At 43.3% G+C, this 21,811-nt stretch overlaps 1 protein-coding gene across 1 annotated transcript in view; it reads right to left on the bottom strand.

Moving 5' to 3' along the window:
• Positions 1-6,534, bottom strand: part of ap1b1 (adaptor related protein complex 1 subunit beta 1) — a 122,673-nt gene extending 116,139 nt beyond the window's left edge. The window contains exons 1-2 of the mRNA XM_068055491.1: positions 6,406-6,534; positions 944-1,001 (exon numbers count right to left, since the gene is read on the bottom strand). Coding sequence (XP_067911592.1) covers positions 944-980 — 37 coding nt within the window. The 5' untranslated portion in view covers positions 981-1,001; positions 6,406-6,534. The remainder of the gene's footprint in view (positions 1-943; positions 1,002-6,405) is intronic.
• Between the last annotated feature and the right edge of the window lie 15,277 nt (positions 6,535-21,811).

Below are 21,811 nucleotides of genomic sequence, written 5' to 3'. Positions count from 1 at the left end.
TTTAAAAAGTGGGATTTGCAAACATTTGCAGGATGAACTGAACAGTTCTTACTTTGCCAGATGTAAGAGGTATGAAGCTACTTGGAAGCCTTCTGCCTCATAATTTACAGCTAGAGATTATGGGCATTCAGGTCCAAATGCAATGCTTATTCAAATTTTCCACTGAAGGTTTCATTAGCAATCTGCCCATTGCAGGGCCCAAAGTTCTCACTGCTCATCTAGGCTGTATATTCCTACTACAGTTCTCTTTTAACCTTTGCCATTGTGCACATTATCCCCTTTTGCTAAATTGTTGTTTCCTTTTGATTTTTTTTAATATACAAAAAATGTAAACTAGTTATTTTAAAAGGAGATCGAGAGAAAGATCCTTTCTTCCAGCTTTGGCATAGTGCCTTTTGCATGCAGAACACTGGGCTAAGTTACAAATGGAAAAGGAAAGCTCAACCAGGAACACTGTTACGTACACCAATGCCTACATGCACATTAGCCTGCATGCCAAAACTACATAAACAGGTATTCATGAAAAGGATCACAATTACAAAATCCTGCGTGGTTACTACTCCAGACTGAAATATGAATAACTGATTTCAGTGGTTAGGGTATGTGTGGATTGTACAGAAAATGTATCTTTCAGTGCAACAACAGACCCATTATACCTATGCATACTATCACAACCACATACAGAATTTCTTACTGCCTAACATTTCCATGCCTCAAACTTTCAGTGAGAAAAAGAACAGACGAGGAAAGGGAGCAACTGGAATCTGAATATTCTGAATAAAGTGTGGGTACGTTACTGTGACTGACTCATCAATAATCTCATAGTAACCAGTGTTAAACCAACTCCATTTTTCTAAAAAAAAAAAAATTGCAACAATTACAGTTCATAATTCTTTCAACTATTTTATAGTTGCTGCAATTAAAGAGATAGAAAAGTTGCTACCTTTCTTAGTTGTCGTAAAATACTTGGAATCCGTCATGGTGATTCTGGGACAGGTTTCCTAAAAAGAAAAAAAAGTCGTTGATTTTCCAGCTGAACCAGCAACATGGACATTCCAAACAGGAAAAACAAAAGTTACTGATTAATCAGTTTTGAGGTACAATGCCCCCTTACCAAAACTTGTTTTACAAGTAGCCTGCATTTTAGTAGTTTACAATAATTCAAAAATATGCTAATATTGTCAGAACTAAAATGTTTTATCCTTGTTCCAGCAACTTAATTTTGAACTTGAAAAGTATACACACTGTTTTTAGTTTGCTTGTATATGTCAATATTCATAGAGCAGCACTGATTTTAGTGTAATTAAGTAAGAGGTTGGGGAAGATCCTGATGCCACAGTCCATATCAGGACCAATGACATAGGAAGGAACAGAGAGGAGGTCCTGCTGAGGACGCTTCAGGAGCTATGAACTAAACTAAAAAAAAAGGACCTCAAGGGTGGTAAACTACCCAAGTCATGTGCTAATTGGCATAGGGATAGATAGATTAGGAAGGTGACTGCATGGCTGAGAGCGTGGTGTGGGAAAGTGAAATTCCATTTCATGGAACACTGGGACACAATGATACCAAGGTCCTAGCAGAAAGGATAAATAAGGCTGTGGATAAGATTTTAAACTAGTAAGATGAGTTGGGGTGAAGCGGGTGGAAGAGATGTGGTCAAAATACCATCATCCTGAAGACTGAAGAAAAAGGAGCTGACAGTAAAGGTCAGATGAAGGAAAGGAATAAGAGGAGCATAAAGAGTCAGGGAACAGATACATTGTTAGAACATAAGTATAAAACAAAAGAGAGGCATGATCAATAAAAATAAATTCAATTGCAATGTACAGAGTGTCTGGGGGAATTGGGAGTAATAATTCATACAGGGGACTCAGGTGTGGGGATAACTGAAACATGGCTGCATAAAGAATATTTAAATATTGCAGGATATTACAGATTTCAAAAGGATACTGAAGGAAGCGGGGTGGTATGGTAGCTATGCTAATTAGTGATAACGTAACAGTAACAGAAAAAACAACATTAACAAAACCAATGCGTATTGAAATATAGGATAACAGGAGATTAATCAAGCTTATAAGGGTATACTGCAGACCACCAAATGGTGGAAGGGAAGTGGAAAGTAGAAATATGTAGGCAAATTTATGAAATTAGTAAAGGACATAGAATAATCATGGGAGATTTCAACTACCTCTACCGGCAAGAATCAGAAGTGAAAAGAAGGGGAAAAGGAATGGAGTTTTAAACAGTGTACAGAGGACTCCTTTCTCATCCAGTACGCATGACGCCTAAGAGAGGGATCACTGCTGGATCTCGTAGCGGGAAATTAACTTGCACAGATAAGTAAGGATAGGGGAACACCTAGGAAAAAGGTTTCAGATAATGATTGAGAGAGACATAAGACAAAGACCAAAGTAACAGATTGGGGCCGATGGAGCTGTTGAAAAAGAGAGAGAGACAGCAATGAGAAATAGTTAAAAAGGTGGTCAAGAGTGTTCAGAAGTATATCCAGTGAAAACCCATTGCTAATAATGAGATACCATGGATGAATAAAGAGATACAGGTAAAAGTGAAATGAAAATAAATGTATTGGGCAATAAAGGGAAATGATGACAAAAGGCAATGAAGAGGTTAGGAAACAAATCAAAAAAGGAAGGCAAAGAGGAATTATGAAACAAAATTATCAAAGAATATAAAATTAATGTATTCTACAGATACATAAACAAATGGAAAATTAAGATAAGGATGCACAAAATAAACTTAAAACAACTTGCACTTATATAAAGCCTTTAACACAACAAATGTTGCAAGGCAATTCACAGGAGCGTTATCAAACAAAATTTGATACCGAATATCATAAGGCACTATCAGGACAGGTTTTAATGAGCATCTTAAAGGAGGATAGCGGGGTAAAGAAAGAGAGGCTTAGGAGGGAATTCCAGAGTATAGGGCCTAGGAAACAAAGCATGGCCACCAATGGCGGAGTGATTAAAATCGGGAATATGCAAAAGGGCAGAACTGGAGCAAAGGCTGGAGGAGGCGACAGAGATAGGGAAGGGTGAAGCCATGAAGGGATTTGAAATCAAAAGGTAAGAATTTTAAAATTGAGGCATTGCTGGACCAGGAGCTTATGTAGGTCAGCGAACACAGGGATGATGGGAGAATGGGATTTGGTGCAAGTTAGGATACAAGTAAAGTCAGGGAAATGGAAATTTTGAATAGTTACTTTGCCTCAGTTTTGAAGCAGGAAGACAACCAAGATGGACATGACATTAAGATATTGAAAAGAATAAGACAATTAAGATAAAAAGGAAGGAGATAATTGCTAAACTAGTCAAAGGGCGGCACCGCAGCCTCACAGCTCCAGGGACCCGGGTTCAATTCTGGGAACTGCCTGTGTGGAGTTTGCAAGTTCTCCCTGTGTCTGCGTGGGTTTCCTCCGGGTGCTCCGGTTTCCTCCCACAGCCAAAAGACTTGCAAGGTTGATAGGTAAATTGGCTATTATAAATTGCCCCGAGTATAGGTAGGTGGTAGGGGAATATAGGGATAGGTGAGGATGTGGTAGGAATATGGGATTAGCGTAGGATTAGTATAGATGGGTGGTTAATGGTCAGCACAGACTCGGTGGGCCAAAGGGCCTGTTTCAGTGCTGTATCTCTAAATCTAAAAAAAAAGAACCCTGGGTCAAAATGGGTTGCATCTACACATATGCAAAAAAAACTAAGGAGGAGATAGCAGAAGCACTCAGATAGATGGAGATACAAAAATTAATGAACAGGGAATAGTGCCAGAGCACTGGCAGACAACCAATGATATTCGTATATTCAAACAGGAGATAGAGCAAATCCAAGGAGCCACAGACCAGTTAGCTTAATGTCAGTGCTAGGAAAGATATTGGAATCCTTACTCAAAGGTCTAACAGAAAAACATCTGGAAACCAAAAATATAATAAAGAATGGTCAGCCCCCAAACTTATTGAACTCTTTGAAGTGAGAGAGAGAGTAGGTGAAGGTAATTCAGAGAATGTGGATCCATGCTATCCATTCTGATACTTGTTGCAAACTACAAAACAGAAAGTAGGGGTTAAAGGTACTCACTCAATGGTGGGAAGTGATGTTCCACAGATACTGTTGCAGGGACCACTACTGTTCATTGTTTACAAAAGTGATTTGGATTCAAGAATCAGAAGTAGAATATCAAATGTGCAGATGGCATCAAATTGGAAGATAAAATTAATACTGAGAAAGACTGCGACAAACTACGAAACAGCCTCAACAAAACTGCAGAATGGGAATGTAAATGACAAATTAACTTCTATGTAGATAAGTGTGGTGTTGTATTTTGGTGGGAGTACTAAGAAAGCCACATATTCCTGGGAAAAAAGGAGCCTAAATGGGGTGGAGGCCGAAAGGGATCAAGAGGTACAGATAGACAAAATAAAAATAGTAACACAGGTCAACAAAGCATAACAAGTACAAAGAACGCACTGGGGATCATTTTTAGAAGAACAGAATTATAAAGCAGATAGGTTATGTTAGCCTTATATCGAACCTTGTTAAGAGCACACTAAGTGTACTGTGCATAGTTCTGGTCTAGATATTACAAAAATTCAGAAGCACCGGAGAAAGTGCAAGGAAGATTTACAAGGATGATAACCAGAACGAAGAGGGTAAAAGTATCAGGCAAGACTCTAGACAAGAGGAGACAGGTTACCTGATAGAGGCCTTTAAAATTATGAAAGAGTTTGATAGGGTAGATGTAGAGAGTATGTTTCCTCTTGTGGGGGGGAGCAAAAAGTTATGTTCAGAAGGTGAGATGAAGTAAGGTGGGAGGAGGCTTGTAAAGCGCATAAACACTGGTATAAAACTGTTAGGACAAGTGGTCTGTTTCTGTGTTGTAAAGTTCTATGTAATTAAACATTACACTATTACAGAACCATAAAACACATTCTGAATCATTCAATCTATCGTGTTTAAAAAAGCCATGCAAGTAGATTTTCAATCCCCTGCTCTTTTCCCCATAATACTGCAATTTTTTTTGCATTGTACAGCACCTCATCTTTCAACAGGGCACTTTACTACCTTCTGAACTCAACATAGAGTTCAACAATTTTAGATCATAAGCGCTGCCCCATTTTGTTTTTTTTTGCTGGATTGTTTTTTCTTGTTTCTTTAATCCTTTTATTTTGCGTTCAGGCAGCTGCTATCCTGTCATTCAGGCCTTATCTAAACATCTTGGTTTTTTTTTTTACTTGCCCCATTACCACTCCCTTTGGCTTGTACCATGAAACCTTTTGACATTTAATCTGCCCTGCCCTCCACCCTATCTTCCTTTGTGTTGTTCTTCCCACCCTCCTTCACTTGCTCAAACCCTACATTTCCCAATTCTGATGAAAAGTCACAGACCTGAAATGTTAATTGTTTCTCTCTCCAAAGCTTCTGCCAGACCCACTGCATTACCTATTTCAGATTTCCAGCATCTATAGTATTTTGCTTTAGTACAAACAGATTAACATTCACGTTTTGAAGCTTTATTATAAACACTGCTTTATAAATGGCAAAGCAAATGAAGCAACTTCAAGACATAAGAGCTGAGGTGTGTTGTTACACTGCAGACACCAGTTGAATTTAATAACCAAAAGAAAGATGTAGGGTCAACAGATCAGAATTTTTTGTCACTATTCGCCCAAGGTAAACAGAACTCCGTGCACGTACATGTGCAACTCCATTTTCTCTGTGAAATTTAACTGAGATTCATGCAATAGACTTCGTCTATCAGGAGATTTACCCACTCCCCCAACCCCAGTCACTCAGTCAGGAACACTCTCTACGATGTTTGCCTACATAACAACAATGACACTTCAAAGACATTCGTTGTACGAACAGCTTTCACGGGCTAAGTATATAGGTTTATACTTATCAAACTCAAATAGTCTTTAGTAATGGACTTTATAAATCAGAGAAGGGAGAGGAACCCGGATTAAATCCTTTTTAAGCACACGGAACTGTTTATCTTTAAAGAAACCCACACGATAAAAAAAAGTTACATTTTATTCTAAAACGCGCACAGCTTGTCAATCCTTCCTGGAACAGGTGGAGCGAAGGGGCGGGTCACACTCTCTCCACCTGCTCCGGTAAACTCAGTGTCTCTCGGCCCGACTGAAGGTCGCCGGCTCCAGACAGGAGATGTGAGTCCCACAGGCCCGGTAGTTCCCGGCTCGGGAGACCCAACTTCCCCCACCCGCTCGGGAGGGAGGGCGGCAGCGACGCTGGATCCCAGGCCGGGCCCCTGCCTCCTCTCACCGCAGGACACAATCATCTGATCCCAACTTCCGGCCGCGGCCGCTTCAGAGGGGAAAACAACAACACCGGTCGACAGATCTTTCAGATAAAAGGGAGTCCACTCACCCCCTTTCAGTCGGTTTAAGCGAGTCCAGGAGCGGCTGAATCGCTGGTCCAGACGCCCGACAGATCAACTCCCTCCTCCACTCGCCAACTGAAGCTTCAAGATGTCCGCCTGTCGCCAAGTGCGCTGTCACCAGCGAACCGGAAGCAAATCAAGGTCACCTTCCGGCCAGCCAGTCCTTGGCCCTGGCTTCCCCACAAGGTGCAATGCAGGGTGATTGCAGCAAAAGTGAATGTGGCAGAGAGACACATGCCAACTCCACCATCTCAGAATCAAGGGATTTCTTTAAAAAACATGCTGCTTTTTGCCCCCTTCCCCAAACATGAACCAATACAGATTGACAGGTGGTTCATAAACCTCATTAGGGGCTTATTTAATCTCTATCAAAGGAAGACATGCATTTAAATAGCATCTTTCACGACCACTTTACAGCCAATTAAGTACTTTTTTGAAGTATACTCACTGGGGTCATAGGGCTCATGGAGTTAGGGGTAACATATTAGCATGAATAGAGGATCAGTTAATGGACAGGAAGCAAAGAGTGGGCATAAATAGGGCATTTTCAAGTTGGCAGGTGGTAAATAGTGGAGTGCCACAAGGACCAGTCTCAGCTATTTACAATCTATATTAATGACTTAGATGAAGAGACAGAGGGCTGAATTTTAATCACGATATGCGCAGGGGGCTCATTAAATAGAGGGGTAGAGCAGCCGCCCCGATGATGTAGAGAGGGCGGCTGCTGCGTCCCTGATAATGGCATCTGGCGCAATCGCGCAGGCATCGGCGCCATTTTTAAAGGGCTTTAAGCCCTTCGCAAAAATTACAATTTTTAAAGGTGTAGCATTATTAATTTTTATTAAATAAAAACTGTTGTGATGGAAGCCCTTCCCCAACCCCCCCAGTGGTCATTTCATTGCCTGGGATAACCAAAAAAATGCCTTGTTCCAGAACCGAACTTTACCCCCCGACCTTCAAACTTTTGCCCTTCAACCCCTTCCCACCATTCACACAACCAATCAAAATTGTTTTCCCCGCACCCCCACCCCTCCTGCCCTGAAAATTTTATTCCTCCCTCCTTCCCAGTAGGTTCTCGCCTCGGAACTCCATATGTTCCGAAGGCACACGAAGCACGAATGGCGGGCGTAAAATCGGCATGTGGTGGGCAGCACAGTGGCGCAGTGGTTAGCACCGCAGCCTCACAGCTCCAGCGACCCGGGTTCAATTCTGGGTACTGCCTGTGCGGAGTTTGCAAGTTCTCCCTGTGACTGCGTGGGTTTTCGCCGGGTGCTCCGGTTTCCTCCCACAGCCAAAGACTTGCAGGTTGATAGGTAAATTGGCCATTATAAATTACCCCTAGTATAGGTAGGGGAATTGTGGGGACGTGACAGGAATATGGGATTAGTATAAATGGGTAGTTGATGGTCGGCACAGACTCGGTGGGCCGAAGAGCCTGTTTCAGTGCTGTATCTCTAAAATTAAAATTTGTTTTAAAAAAAAGTATTGCTTTAAGAGCCGGCAAGCCTCAGGAGTTATAGGAAAGTGCATTTATGTTGCCTTAGAAACAGCCATTTGGAGATTGCGATTCAAAGGGTGCATTCTCAATACCATGGAAGCAGCCACTGGGAGTGAGCCTGATGCGATACATTTGTTTCAATTCAGTTTGAACTGGCTTTTAGTGGAGACAGTTTGTCCGAACAGAACACACACACACACAGAAGACATAGACAGCTGTGATGAGCACAACTGAAAAAGAGTTCTCTACCATTTAAACTGAAGAAATAGGATTTTTGTCTGTTTAATTATTATCTCTCGAAATTCTAACAAATCAAGCCAAGAGACAGATCTCTGGTAATTTAAATTGAAGAACGAGAAGTTAGACTGTGACAATCTTTTATCCCTTAAAAAACTCTAAAGTCAGATTGATTCCATTGAAAGTGTTTGCAAGTTATTAATTGTTGAAATTCGCTGGAGAACGAAAGCATCACCTACTGAAGTTAGACTACGGACTGTTCTACTGTGGAAGAACCTTTTTTCCTGCATGGAACAACATTCTGCGAGGGACTTGGAACAACATTGGACTGTAAATTTGCAAGGACTCTAATTTTTTCTATTTTAAATGTTGTTTATATCTTCATAGTGTTTAAGAATTTAGTTCTTCTAATTAAAGAGTTCATTTATTGATTTAAAGACACCTAGTTTGGTTAGCCTCATTCGGTGGTTAATAGAAGGTACAATTTGGTGGGTCTTTCTTTAATTTGGAAAGTTTTTAAGTGATATGTTAGCTGATCTGTGGGACAATGGCTTTGAATTAACAGTGCATTGGTCCCACCAGAATCAGAATTGCTTATTTTGATTGTGGGCTTTGACAGGAGCGGTCAGTCCTAATAGTATAATGTCGGGTAATGTGAAGTTATGCACTTTGGTCTTAAGAATAGAAAAGCAGAATATTTTTTACAAAGTGTGCAACTTGTAAGTGTTGATGTTCAAAGAGACTTGGGTGTGCTTGTACTAGGAACGCAGAAAGTTAGCATGCAGGTACAGCACGCAATTAGGAAGCCAAATGGCATTATGGCTTTTATTGCAAGGGGATTGGAGTACAGGAATAAAGAAGTCTTGCTACAATTGTACAGGGTTTTGATGAGACCACATCTGGAGTACTGTGAGCAGTTTTGCTCTCACATTTAAGAAAGGATATACTTGCATTGGCGGCAGTACAGCAAAGGTTCACTAAATTGGTCCCTGGGATGATGGGGTTGGCCTATGATAACAGGCTGACTAAATTGGGCCTATATTCTCTGGAGTTTAGAAGAATGAGAGGTGATCTCATTGAAATATATAAGATTCTGAAGGGGCTGGATAGGGTAGACACTGAGAGATTGTTTCTGCTGGTCGAGGAATCTTAAACACTGGGGCACAGTCTCAGGATACGGGGCTGATCATTTAGGACTGAGATGAGGAGAAATTACTTCACTCAAAGGGTTGTGAATCTTTGGAATTCTCTACCCCAGAGAGTTGTGGATGCTCCATCGTTGAATACATTTAAGGCTGGTATAGATAGATTTTAGTTTCTCAGGGAATCAAGAAATATGGCTAACGTTGGGGAAAGTGGAGTTGAAGCCTAAGATCAGCCATGATCGTATTGAATGGCGGAGCAGGCTCGATGGGCCATATGGTCTAACCTATGAACAAGGAGCAGGAGTAGGCCACTCGGCCCCTCGAGCCTGTTCCGCCATTCAATAAGATCAAGGCTGATTTGATTGTAACCTCAACTCCACATTCAATAACCTTTCACTCCCTTGCTTATCAAGAATCTATCTACTTCTGCCTTAAAAATATTCAAAGTTTCTGCTTCCACCGCCTTTTAAGGAAGAGAGTTCCAAAGACTCACAACCCTCTGAGAGAAAAAAAATTCTCATTGCTGCCTTAAATGGGCGACCCTTATTTTTAAACAGTGGCCCCTAGTCCTAGATTCTCCCACAAGAGGAAACATCATTACCACATCCACTCTGTCAAGACCCCTCAGAATCTTACATGCTTCATTCAAGTCGCCTCTTACTCTTCTAAACTCCAGCAGATACAAGCCTAGCCTGTTCAACCTTTCCTCATAAGACAACCCGCCCATTCCAGGTATTAGTCCAGTAAACCTTCTCTGAACTGCTTTCAATGCATTTACATCCATCCTTAAATAAGGGGGCCAATACTGTACACAGTACTCCAGATGTGGTCTCACCAATGCCCTGTATAACTGAAGCATAACCTCCCTACTTTTGTATTCAATTCCCCTTGCAATAAATGATAACATTCTATTAGCTTTCTTAATTACGTGCTGTACCTGCATACTAACCTGTTGCGATTCATGCACCAGGGCACCCAGATCCCTCTGCATCTCAGAGCTCTGCAATCTCTCACCATTTAGTAAATATGCTTCTTTTTTATTCTTCCTGCCAAAATGGACAATTTCCCATTTTCCCACATTATACTTCATTTGCCAGATCTTTGCCCACTCATTTAACCTATCTATATCCCTTTGTAGCCTCCTTATGTCCTCTTCACAACTTACTTTCCTACCTAGCTTTGTGTCATCAGCAAATTTAGCAATCATACTTTAGGTCCCTTCATCCAAGTCATTTACATAAATTGTAAAAAGTTGAGGGCCCAGCACTGATCCCTGTGGCACACCACTCATTACATCTTGCCAACCAGAAAATGACCCATTTATGCCTACTCTCTGTTTCCTGCTAGCTAGCCAATCTTCTGTCCATGCCAAAATCTTACCTCCTACACCATGAGCTTTTATTTTCTGCAGTAACCTTTGATGTGGTACCCTATCAAATGTCTTCTGGAAATCTAAATATGGTACATCCACCAGTTTCCCTTTATCCACAGCATATGGTACTTCTTCAAAGAACTCCAATAAATTGGTTGAGCATGATTTCCTTTTCACAAAACCATCTTGACTCTGCCTGATTACCTTGAATTTTTCTAAATGCCCTGCCATAACGTCTTTAATTATAGCTTCTAACATTTTCCCTATGACAGATGTTAAGCTAACTGGCCTGTAGTTTCCTGCATTCCATCCCCCTCCCTTTTTGAATAAAGGAGTGACATTGGCTATTTTCCAATCTAATGGAACCTTCCCTGAATCTAGGGAATTTTGGAAAATCAAAACCAGTGCATCAACTATCTCACTTGCCACTTCTTTTAAGACCCTAGGATGAAATCCATCAGGACCTGGGGACTTGTCAGCCCGCAGCTCCAACAATTTATTCAGTACCACTTCCCTGGGGATTGTAATTTTCTTTGGTTCCACCCTCCCTTCCATTTCCTGATTTACAGCTATTTCTGGGATGTTACTTGTTTCCTCTACAGTGAAAACCAATGAAAAATGCCTGTTCAATTCATCTGCCATCTCCTTATTTTCCCTTATTAATTCCCGAGACTCACTTTCTATAGGACCAACGCTTACTTTGTTAACTCTTCTTTTTTAAATATCTGTTGAAACTCTTACTATCTGTTTTTATATTTCTTGCCAGCTTTCTCTCGTACTCTAATTTTTCCCTCCTTATTAATCCTTTCGTTATCCTTAGCTGCTTTTTATATTCTGTCCAGTCTTCTGACCTGCCACCCATCTTTGCACAATTATATGCTTTTTTTTTAAAGTTTGATACTATTTATTTATTTTATTTAGAGATACAGCACTGAAACAGGCCCTTCGGCCCACCGAGTCTGTGCCGACCAACAACCACCCATTTATACTAACCCCCATTTATACTAACCCTACAGTAATCCCATATTCCCTACCACCTACCTACACTAGGGGCAATTTACAACAGCCAATTTACCTATTACCTGCAAGTCTTTGGCGGTGGGAGGAAACCGGAGCACCCGGCGAAAACCCACGCGGTCACAGGGAGAACTTGCAAACTCCGCATAGGCAGTACCCAGAATTGAACCCGGGTCCCTGGAGGTGTGAGGCTGCGGTGCTAACCACTGCGCCACTGTGCTGCCTATCTTTAACTTTTTTAGTTAACCATGGGTGGTGAGTTCTCCACTTGGAATTTTTCTTTCTTGTTGAAATGTATCTATTCTGTGTATTCTGAAATATCCCCTTAAATGTCTGCCACTGCGTCTCTATTGACCTATCGCTTAAACTATTTTGCCAGTTCACTTTTGCTAGCTCTGCTTTCATGTCCTCATAATTGCCCTTATTTAAGTTTAAAATACAAGTCTTAGACCCATTCTTCTCTCCCTCAAACTGAATGTAAAATTCACTCATATTATGGTAATCTGTTTTTGTGATGAATGTAAGAACATAAGAAATAGAAGCAGACATAGACCATACGGCCCCTCGAGTTTACTCCGCCATTCAATCATGTCTGATCTCAACTCCACTTTCCCACCTGCTCCCCATATCCCTTGATTCCATGAGAGACCAAAGATCTGTCTATCTCAGCCTTAGATATACTTAACAATGGAGCATTGAAAACCCTGTGGGGCAGAGAATTCCAAAGAATCGCAACCCTTTGAGTGAGAAAATTTCTCATCTCAGTGTAAGAATATAAACTATGTTCCAATTCATTTACCTTGCACATGTATCAATCAAGTGTTTTTGAAATCTTGCTGCCAATTTTTATGCACCATATTTTTATACATTAGCATTTTATACACTCCAGTTATATATTTATTGTTATACATCCTAGTTGTCACATGGACAAGTTTTAGTTTTGTATTAATCTCGCGATTATATACCCTCTTTTTGTCATGGTTGAAAACATTATGTGCCCTAATAATTTCATTTATAAGACAATGTAAGAAGTGCAGATCCTTTCCTTGAAGACATGTGACTCCCCCAGAGTTTGGATTCCTGCAAATCATGGGGTCTCCTTGAGTTTCAGTGATAAGGCAGGATTCCTAGAAAATACATGACCCTAATTTCTGTAAAACACAGGGTCCCTTTATCTCTCAAGAACAAAGGGACTATGTAGAGGATAATACTGCCCTAGGTGTCTGTCTCTTTAAGAAACCAATAAGAAAGTGATCACTGCACCTGAGACCAATCAAAAGAACTGGGGAGGATCATTCAGTTAGGGGTTAAAGAGTTAAAATCTGTGTGTAGCAGACTTTGGCACACAGACTTACTGGAGAAGAAAAGTGAAAGAAGTAAGAAGAGGACAGAACTAGCGTCGCTCTATGTCCAAGCATGTGGGAAGTAAACACCATGTGCCACTTGTAAACTATCATCTGGTGTTAAGTATAATCTTGTTACGTAATAAATCCTCTCATTTGTTACATCAAAACTATTGTTTGTAACTATTTTGTCTTTCCAAGCACCCAAACAAGGCTCAGAACCTTTACAAATTGGCGACCCAGATGGGACAAGACTTTGCAGACAATTAGTTTGTAACAAATTGGACTTCGGGAGTGGCTGTCTGATCAACACCCACTGCGGAGAGGGAAACCCTTAGGGGGAGCGGAGGTTTTCACGCCGATAGTTCTGGATGTTTAGAGTGTCATAGAGAGTAAATATGGTTGCAAAAAGTATAGTTAGTTACAGTGTAGAAAGATTAAGGTAACAAGATGTGCATGGAAGAGGTGCAAATGTTATTGACAGAATGTCTGGCTAAGGGGGACAGAGTGCATATGATTTAGGAGCAGAAATGGGCCATTCAGCCCCACGAGCCATTCAATAAGATCATGGCTGATCTGTTTGTTTTGCGAATTTCACATTCCCATCGACCACCAATAACCTTTGATTCCCTTGCCTAACAAGAATCTATCTACCTCCGCCTTAAAAATATTCAAAAATCCCGCCTCCACCACCTTCTGAGGCAGAGAGTTCCAAAGTCGCACAACCCTCAGAGAAAAAAATTCTCCTCATCTCTGTCCTAAAATGGCAACCCCTAACTTTAAAACAATGCCCTCTAGTTCTGGACTCGCCCACAAGAGGAAGCATCCTTTCCACGGCTACCTTGTCAAGACCGTTCAGGATCTTATATACTTCAAGTCTCCCCTCACTCTTCTAAACTCCAGTGAAAACAAGCCCAGTCTGTCCAATCTTTCCTCATAAGACAACCCGCTCGTTCCAGGTATCGATCTAGTAACCCTCCACTGAACTTCCTCCAGCACATTGACATCCTTCCCTTGAGTACCCTTTGAAGAAGTAGCTTACTTTATCCAGGAATGAGTAAGTCAAAAGAAAATTAAGCCAGATAAAGCGACTAAGTTAGTGGCCTATGCAGCATTTTACTGTGCCCAAAGAGATGATGAACACAGGAAGAAATTGAGGATTTAAAAAGACAGGTTTGTGTCTTAGAAATGGGTGCAGCACAATCTTCCGCTCTTATGCAGCAACACCGCATGACTGCTCTATATAGGAAGTGCAAGAGTTGAAACAGACCCTGAAAAAATGTCAGAAAAAGAATGAAAAACTTAGACAGGGCCTGGAGCATTCTAGGGGAGCCCTCTGAGAAGTGCTTACGCAACCCTACAGAGAAGTGGACCACACTCAGTGCAAATTAAAAATTTCAGAACTTGAAAGTAAACTGGGGATGCAGCAGGCAGTTTTCAACACTGTCATGGTGGTGGCAGCTAGGCAAGATGAGCTGCTGAGTGGACAGTTCAAAAGGCGGAAAAAATATTTAGGTGTTGAAATCATCACTTAGGCTGGTAGCTGTCAGCTTCTGTGTCAAGAAAAAGAATGCTCTTAAGCCTGCGGAGGAGGGGAAAAAGTCAGGACAGGAAACTTTTGTGAAATTTAAAGTCAGTAAAGTCTTTTCTTCCAGTCTGTGTAAATGTTGGAAGCTTCCATCAAAGAATGTCCTTATCTGTGTTGTTTGTGTTCTGTAGACCTAACAGTCATTAACCCTTTGCTGTCTGGCTTTCATGTTGCATACATAAGTCTGTTATTTGTTCTATTTACATTGTGATTCCTGACAACGCAGCTGGCTACTGATGTCAGCAGGCTGCGCCAAGGTGCGCACATGCGCAGATGGGCTCCTGCTCTCTGTGCGTGCGCTGCGTTCCCACTAGCCAGGACTGGTTAGCGCATGCACCGATGACGTCATCGCGTGACGTGTGCATCTTTGGGCAACGCGCCTTGTCGGCCTCTGAGCATGCGCTTTACGCGTACAGCAATACCATGCCAACGGGTATTCACGCATGCGTCAACCTTTGGATATTCAGACATGCATCAAGCTTCAGTGCGAGTTTCTGAAAGTGGAAGGAGGAGATGTTTCGTTGGGCATTTTCTGGCATTTTATCGCGATTATTTCGTCGTTTTGGAGATTTCAGTCTGCTTCATTTTTATTAGAAAGAGGAGATTGCTCCAAGGTAAGTTGCTCTGAAAACATTTCCATTGTTTGGGGCACTACATGTGCTCCAGTCCCTGTTGTAAGTTGCTCTGAAAACATTTCCATTGTCTGGAGCACTGCGTGTGCTCCAGTCCAGTGCGCTGCACTAAAATCCTTTCCATTGCCTGGGGCTGTGTGCAGGCAGTACATGTGCTCCAGTCCAGTGAACAGCTTTCCATCTAAATGGTCACTTTCATTTCTGAAAAGTTTCTAAGGAGTGCCTTCTGTATTTCTTATCTCATCTCATGTTTCCCGTGTGGTCAACAATTTGCCCGGAGGCACCTTCGGATGGAGGTGGCCACAAGCTGGACATCAGTCGCGTGCCACAATCCATGGATCCTGAATATTTCACCCCCTGGCCTAATGAGCTGATGGACCATACGTACGCCTGCCTGTTCACAGCTCCACTTCCCCCACCTGCGGGACCCTCTCCTTGCTGTTCAGTCACACTGGCAGAGCCAATCAGAGTACCGATGGACACTGATCTTCAGCCACCTGTTCCTGCACTCATCAGAGCAGTGCACATGGACACACAGCCACCTATTTCCCCATCCGCCCTTGAAACAACCATGCAGAGCCTTGTGAGACTCCGCAATTGCCAGCTGCTGCCTGTCAAGCAGAGAGGGCGTCCAAAGCGGTCAAGCACTTGGGGAACATTCAGCAAGAAGAGACTGAGCACTAAAAGAAACAAGCATGCCGTGTCCAGTGGTAGCACAAATGTTAATGCTCTTGCTGTGTACACAACTGGTGAGGTGGGAGTGCAGCCACACCATTCTCCACCCTCAATGTTGCTTTAAGGCAAAGGTAGATAAGAGCGAAAGAAATGGAAGGTGATGCTGATAGTAGTAGGCAGGATTAAATGAAAGCGGATGGTAAGGCGCAGCAGTAGCATAACCACTAGCAGGGAACAGCTGGGGTAAATGGCCTGCTTTATGTTCATAGTCCAAAAGAAATGTGCTTTTTCCAGCACCCTCACATCATTCATGTTGTCCCTGAGAGCAGCATTGAACCATCATGAGATAGGGGCAGTTACATCATCCTGACTCCTACACCTGAGGTGAGTACTAAGCGATTCATTGGCGGTGTTATCAGTACATGCCTTTACTGTAGAACATAAAGCATGTTCAACAGTAATTTCATAGGAGGGAAGCTCTGACACTGATTTTCTTTCTTTATTTCTTTTCATGTAAAATATGCCCTTGAGAAAACAATCCTTGAGACTTAAGTTCAGCATTCAAGCAACGAAGGCAACCAGATCATGCTGCGGAGCTTGTCACGATGTGGAAAGGAACCTTGCATTTATGGATGAAGTGGGAATGCACATTGAGATGTGCTTGGGGAACATTCACCAAGAATAGATTGAGTTCAGACTCTTGTGACTTTGCCTTCTTCAAATGGACAATACGGTAGTGGAATAGAGAGCCAAGTGTTCATTCACCACAAGGCTCTCCAGGAACAATCTCTTTAGTTCTGCATAGCAGAGACTCGGCCTGCCTGTCTCACGGGAATGCTGGTGACACAACACTCATGTATCCATGCACAGTAGTGCCTCGAATGCTTCATGTACTTAATAAAATTTCGCAATAATTAAACATGGAATTGTTGAGGTTTTTGATTATATTTTTCCCGACTTTGCAACTGCACTTCAGATAGTCAACTGTGGTGCTTGGGGGGTAGTGAGTGTAGTGGGAGGGAGTTCAATTCAGAACTGCCTGAAGAGGGGGATGCAAAAGGCAGGGACCGGACAGCTGGAATGCCTGCAGTACAGTTGAGAAGTAGGGGAGAGAGCGGCTGGATGGGGCATCTTGGGCTGGAAGAAGTGGCTGGATGGGGGATCTTGGGCTGGAGGGAGCGGCTGGATGGCAGGGGCCGGAAGCAAGAGGCCATAGAGAGCCGCGGGGAGCGAGCGGCCGAAGACCTTGGTGTCGCCGGGTGCTGGGACCGGCCGGTATGTCTTTTGCTGTTGCAAGTGTATGGCGCATGCACAAAAAAACGCAGTCCTCCTCCCGCCCCCTCACTGCGGCCACTCCACTCCCCCCCTCGCAGCTCTCTCCGGCCACTCCGCTCCCCACCTCGCCGCGCTCTCCAGCCGCTCCGCTCCCCCCCTCGCCGCTCTCTACGGCCGCTCCGCTCCCCCCACCCCGTCCCTGGCCCACTCTGCTACCCCCACCCCACCCCGTCCCCGTCCCGCTCTGCTCCCCACCCCCCCACCCCCACCGTCCCCGGCCCGCTCACTCGCTCGCTCTCTCCCTCCGGCCATTGTGTGCTGCTATGTGTTTAGGTTAGGTTGCCTTCGTGTGATTATTTGAGCAGCGTCATCTTTAGTCCTGGCAGCTGCCTGAAGTCACAGACTGTGACGTTTTAGTGGCACATGCTGCATTTGTGCATGTGCTACTGCAGTGCCACCTACTGGTAGCATGGTCAGTAAACGCAGCCTTCTATTTATACAAATGCATATTTTTGTGAGCTCAGTAGACTCAATGTGGACATTGCAGCACTTCAGGAGACACGCCTCCCTGCGAGAGGATCTCTAAGAGAGCAAGACTACACCTCCTTCTGGCAGGGTAGGGATCCTGAAGGACCAAGACAGCATGGAGTGGACTTCGCCATCAGAAACTCTTTGCTCAGCATGATAGAGCCACCTTCAAATGGCTCAGAACACATACTGTCTATCCGACTGCTCACCGCCTCTGGTCCAATACACCTACTCAGCATCTGTGTTCCAACACTCTGCTCCCCACCTGGAGTTAAAGACCAGTTTTACGAGGAACTCCATAATATCATTAGTAGCATTCCCAATACCGAACATTTGTTCCTGCTGGGGGACTTTAATGCCAGGGTTGGGGCTGACCATGACTCATGGTGCTCCTGCCTTGGGCGCTATGGCATTGGAAGGATGAATGAGAATGGACAGAGACTGCTGGAGTTGTGTACCTATCATAACCTCTGCATCACCAACTCGTTCTTTCATACAAAACTCTATTACCAGGTTTCATGGAGGCACCCAAGATCACGTTGCTGGCACCAGCTGGATCTCATCGTCACAAGGCGAGCCTCTTTAAACAGCGTTCAAATCACACACAGCTTCACAGTGCGGACTGCGACACCAACCACTCCCTGGTGTGCAGCAAGGTTAGACTCTAACCAAAGAAGCTGCATCACTCCAAGCAGAAGGGCCGCCCGCACGTCAACAAGAACAGAATTTCTTATCCACAGCTGTTACATAAGTTTCTATATTCACTTGAAAAAGCCCTTCAAAACACTCCTACAGGGGATGCAGAGGCCAAGTGGGCCCACATCAGAGATGCAATCTATGACTCAGCAATGACCACCTATGGCAAACGTGTGAAGCAGAATGCAGACTGGTTTCAATCTCACTTTGAAGAGCTGGAACCTGTCATAGCCACTAAGCGCATTGCACTGTTGAACTACAAGAAAGCCCCCAGCGTGTTAACATCCTTAGCACTTAAAGTAGCCAGAAGCATTGCACAAAGAACAGCCAGGCGCTGCGCAAATGACTACTGGCAACACCTATGCAGTCATATTCAGCTGGCCTCCGACACTGGAAACTTCAGAGGAATGTATCATGGCATTAAGAGAGCTTTTGGGCCAACCATCAGGAAGATCGCCCCCGTCAAGTCTAAATCAGGGGACATGAGCACTGACCAATGCAAGCAAATGGACCGCTGGGTGGAGCACTACCTAGAACTGTACTCTAGAGAAAATGTTGTCACTGAGACCGGCCTCAATGCAGCCCAGTCTCTGCCAGTCATGGATGAGCTGGACGAACAGCCAACAAAATCGGAACTCAGTGCTGCCATTGATTCTTTAGCCAGTGGAAAAGCCCCTGGGAAGGACAGCATTACCCCTGAAATAATCAAGAATGCCAAGCCTACTATACTCTCAGCACTCCATGTACTGCTTTGCCTGTGCTGGGATGAGGGAGCAGTACCACAGGACATACGCGATGCCAATATCATCACCCTCTATAAGAACAAGGGTGACCGTGGTGACTGCAACAACTACCATGGAATCTCCCTGCTCAGCATAGTGGGGAAGTCTTCGCTCGAGTCATTTTAAACAGGCTCCAGAACCTGGCTGAGCATGTCTACCCTGAGGCACAGTGTGGCTTTCGAGCAGAAAGATCCACCATTGACATGCTGTTCTCCCTTTGCCAGCTACAGGAGAAATGCCGCGAACAACAGATGCCCCTCTACGTTGCTTTCATAGATCTCACCAAAGCCTTTGACCTCGTCAGCAGACGAGGTCTCTTCAGACTACTAGCAAAGATCGGATGTCCACCAAAGCTACTAAGTATCATCAGCTCATTCCATGACAATATGAAAGGCACAATTCAGCATAGCAGCGCCTCATCAGACCCCTTTCCTATCCTGAGTGACGTGAAACAGGGCTGTGTTCTCGCATCTACACTGTTTGGGATCTTCTTCTCCTGCTGCTCTCATATGCGTTCAAGTCTTCAGAAGAAGGAATTTTCCTCCACACAAGATCAGGTGGCAGGTTGTTCAACCTTGCCCGTCTAAGAGCGAAGACCAAAGTACAGAAAGTCCTCATCAGGGAACTCCTCTTTGCTGACGATTCTGCATTAACATTCCACACAGAAGAGTGGCTGCAGAGACTCATCGACAGGATTGTGGTTGCCTGCAATGAATATGGCCTAACCATCAGCCTCAAGAAAACGAAAATCATGGGACAGGACATCAGAAATGCTCCATCCATCAATATTGGTGACCATGCTCTGGAAGTGGTTCAAGAGTTCACCTACCTAGGCTCAACTATCACTAGTAACCTGTTTCTCGATGCTGAAATCAACAAGCGCATGGGAAAGGCATCCGCTGCTATGTCCAGACTGGCCAAGAGTGTGTGGGAAAATGGCGCACTGACACGGAACACAAAAGTCCGAGTGTATCAAGCCTGTGTCCTCAGTACCTTGCTCTACGGCAGCGAGGCCTGGACAACGTATGTCAGCCAAGAGCGACGTCTCAATTCATTCCATCTTCGCTGCCTCCGGAGAATCCTTGGCATCAGGTGGCAGGACCGTATCGCCAATGCAGAAGTCCTCGAGGCGGCCAACTTCCCCAGCATATACACCCTACTGAGCCAGCGGTGCTTGAGATGGCTTGGCCATGTGAGCCGCATGGAAGATGGCAGGATCCCCAAGGACACATTGTACAGCGAGCTTGTCACTGGTATCAGACCCACCGGCCGTCCATGTCTCCACTTTAAAGACGTCTGCAAACGTGACATGAAGTCCTGTGACAGTGATCACAAGTTGTGGGAGTCAGTTGCCAGTGATCGCCAGAGCTGGCGGACAGCCATAAAGGTGGGCCTAAAGAGTCGTGAGTCGATGAGACTTAGCTGTTGGCAGGAAAAAAGACAGAGGCGCAAGGGGAGAGCCAACTGTGTAACATCCCTGACAACCAATTTTATCTGCAGCACCTGTGGAAGAGTCTGTCACTCTAGAATTGGCCTTTATAAACACTCCAGGCGCTGCTTCACAAACTGCTGACCACCTCCAGGCACTTACCCATTGTCTTTCGAGACAAGGAGGCCAAAGAAGATATTCTTGTGGGAACCTTGAATCATGTTTTGGTTGTGAACTAGTTGAACCTTTGTGTTCCTTGAATGGGAATAAAGCACAGATTTTTGGCACTTAGAATGCATAGCCCAATGCAGGAATCAATGTTTCTAAGTTGTTTAGAATTAAGAAAGTTTAAATTATTATTGTGTATCCATATCAATTTTTAAAAAAAGCTTTTGAGTAAAGTTTACTTGTGGATCTGTGGGAAGTCAGTGAAAAGTTAAATGTGAGAACTATAAGCATGGTCTAAAGAGATATGGGAGAGATTTTGTTTGTTTATAGTTTGCAAGGTTGTGGTGTTCTCTCTATAAGAGGCTGGTGTTAAGTCCTTTGTTGTAAGAATATTGAAGGTTTTATTTAACTGTGAAGGCTAACTTTTTCTTTAGTTTTGTTTCTTGTGTATAGATTCTTTCTAGTCATTTGAAACGGCACTTGAAGAAAGAATGAAACAAGTGATGTAATTTATCTTTTTTGTTAAAAAAAAGCACGTGCTATTCTGTTCTGTGTGTCGTTACTAAGTATGAGTCTGGATTAAGTTTAAATTATTACGGTTAACTAACCTGGTAAGTTGGGAAAACTGGAATTTCATTAGTGGCCACAATGAACTTCCAAGTTATTATGCTAAGGTATGAGCGAGTTTTTAATTCTGGAAAATAAGGCTCACTCATATTAAAAGTTTATTGGTGTGAATTGGAATTTGAAAAAAAGGGGATGTTGGGAAACAATGGAATTTAATCTAAAAAGCTGTCTTCTCTAAGAATGTGTCATTTGAAATTTGTGCATAGTTGAAGAAAAGATACCAAAGGAATTGGAAAAAATTGTTGGTTCACCACAAATTTTACATTGCTGGCTGAAAATTTATATATATTGGGCATTATGAAATTTTTCGTCTCTAAGTTGACAGATATGTTTAGACAAGTTAACCCATTGGGCAGAGCCACAATGAATTCTTTGTTTTTT

This window comes from Heterodontus francisci, chromosome 23, assembly GCF_036365525.1.
Source record: "Heterodontus francisci isolate sHetFra1 chromosome 23, sHetFra1.hap1, whole genome shotgun sequence".
NCBI classification, from domain to species: Eukaryota; Metazoa; Chordata; class Chondrichthyes; order Heterodontiformes; family Heterodontidae; genus Heterodontus; species Heterodontus francisci.
The sequence above is the reverse complement of the archived record's forward strand: the minus strand, read 5'-3'. Positions and strand labels throughout refer to the sequence as shown.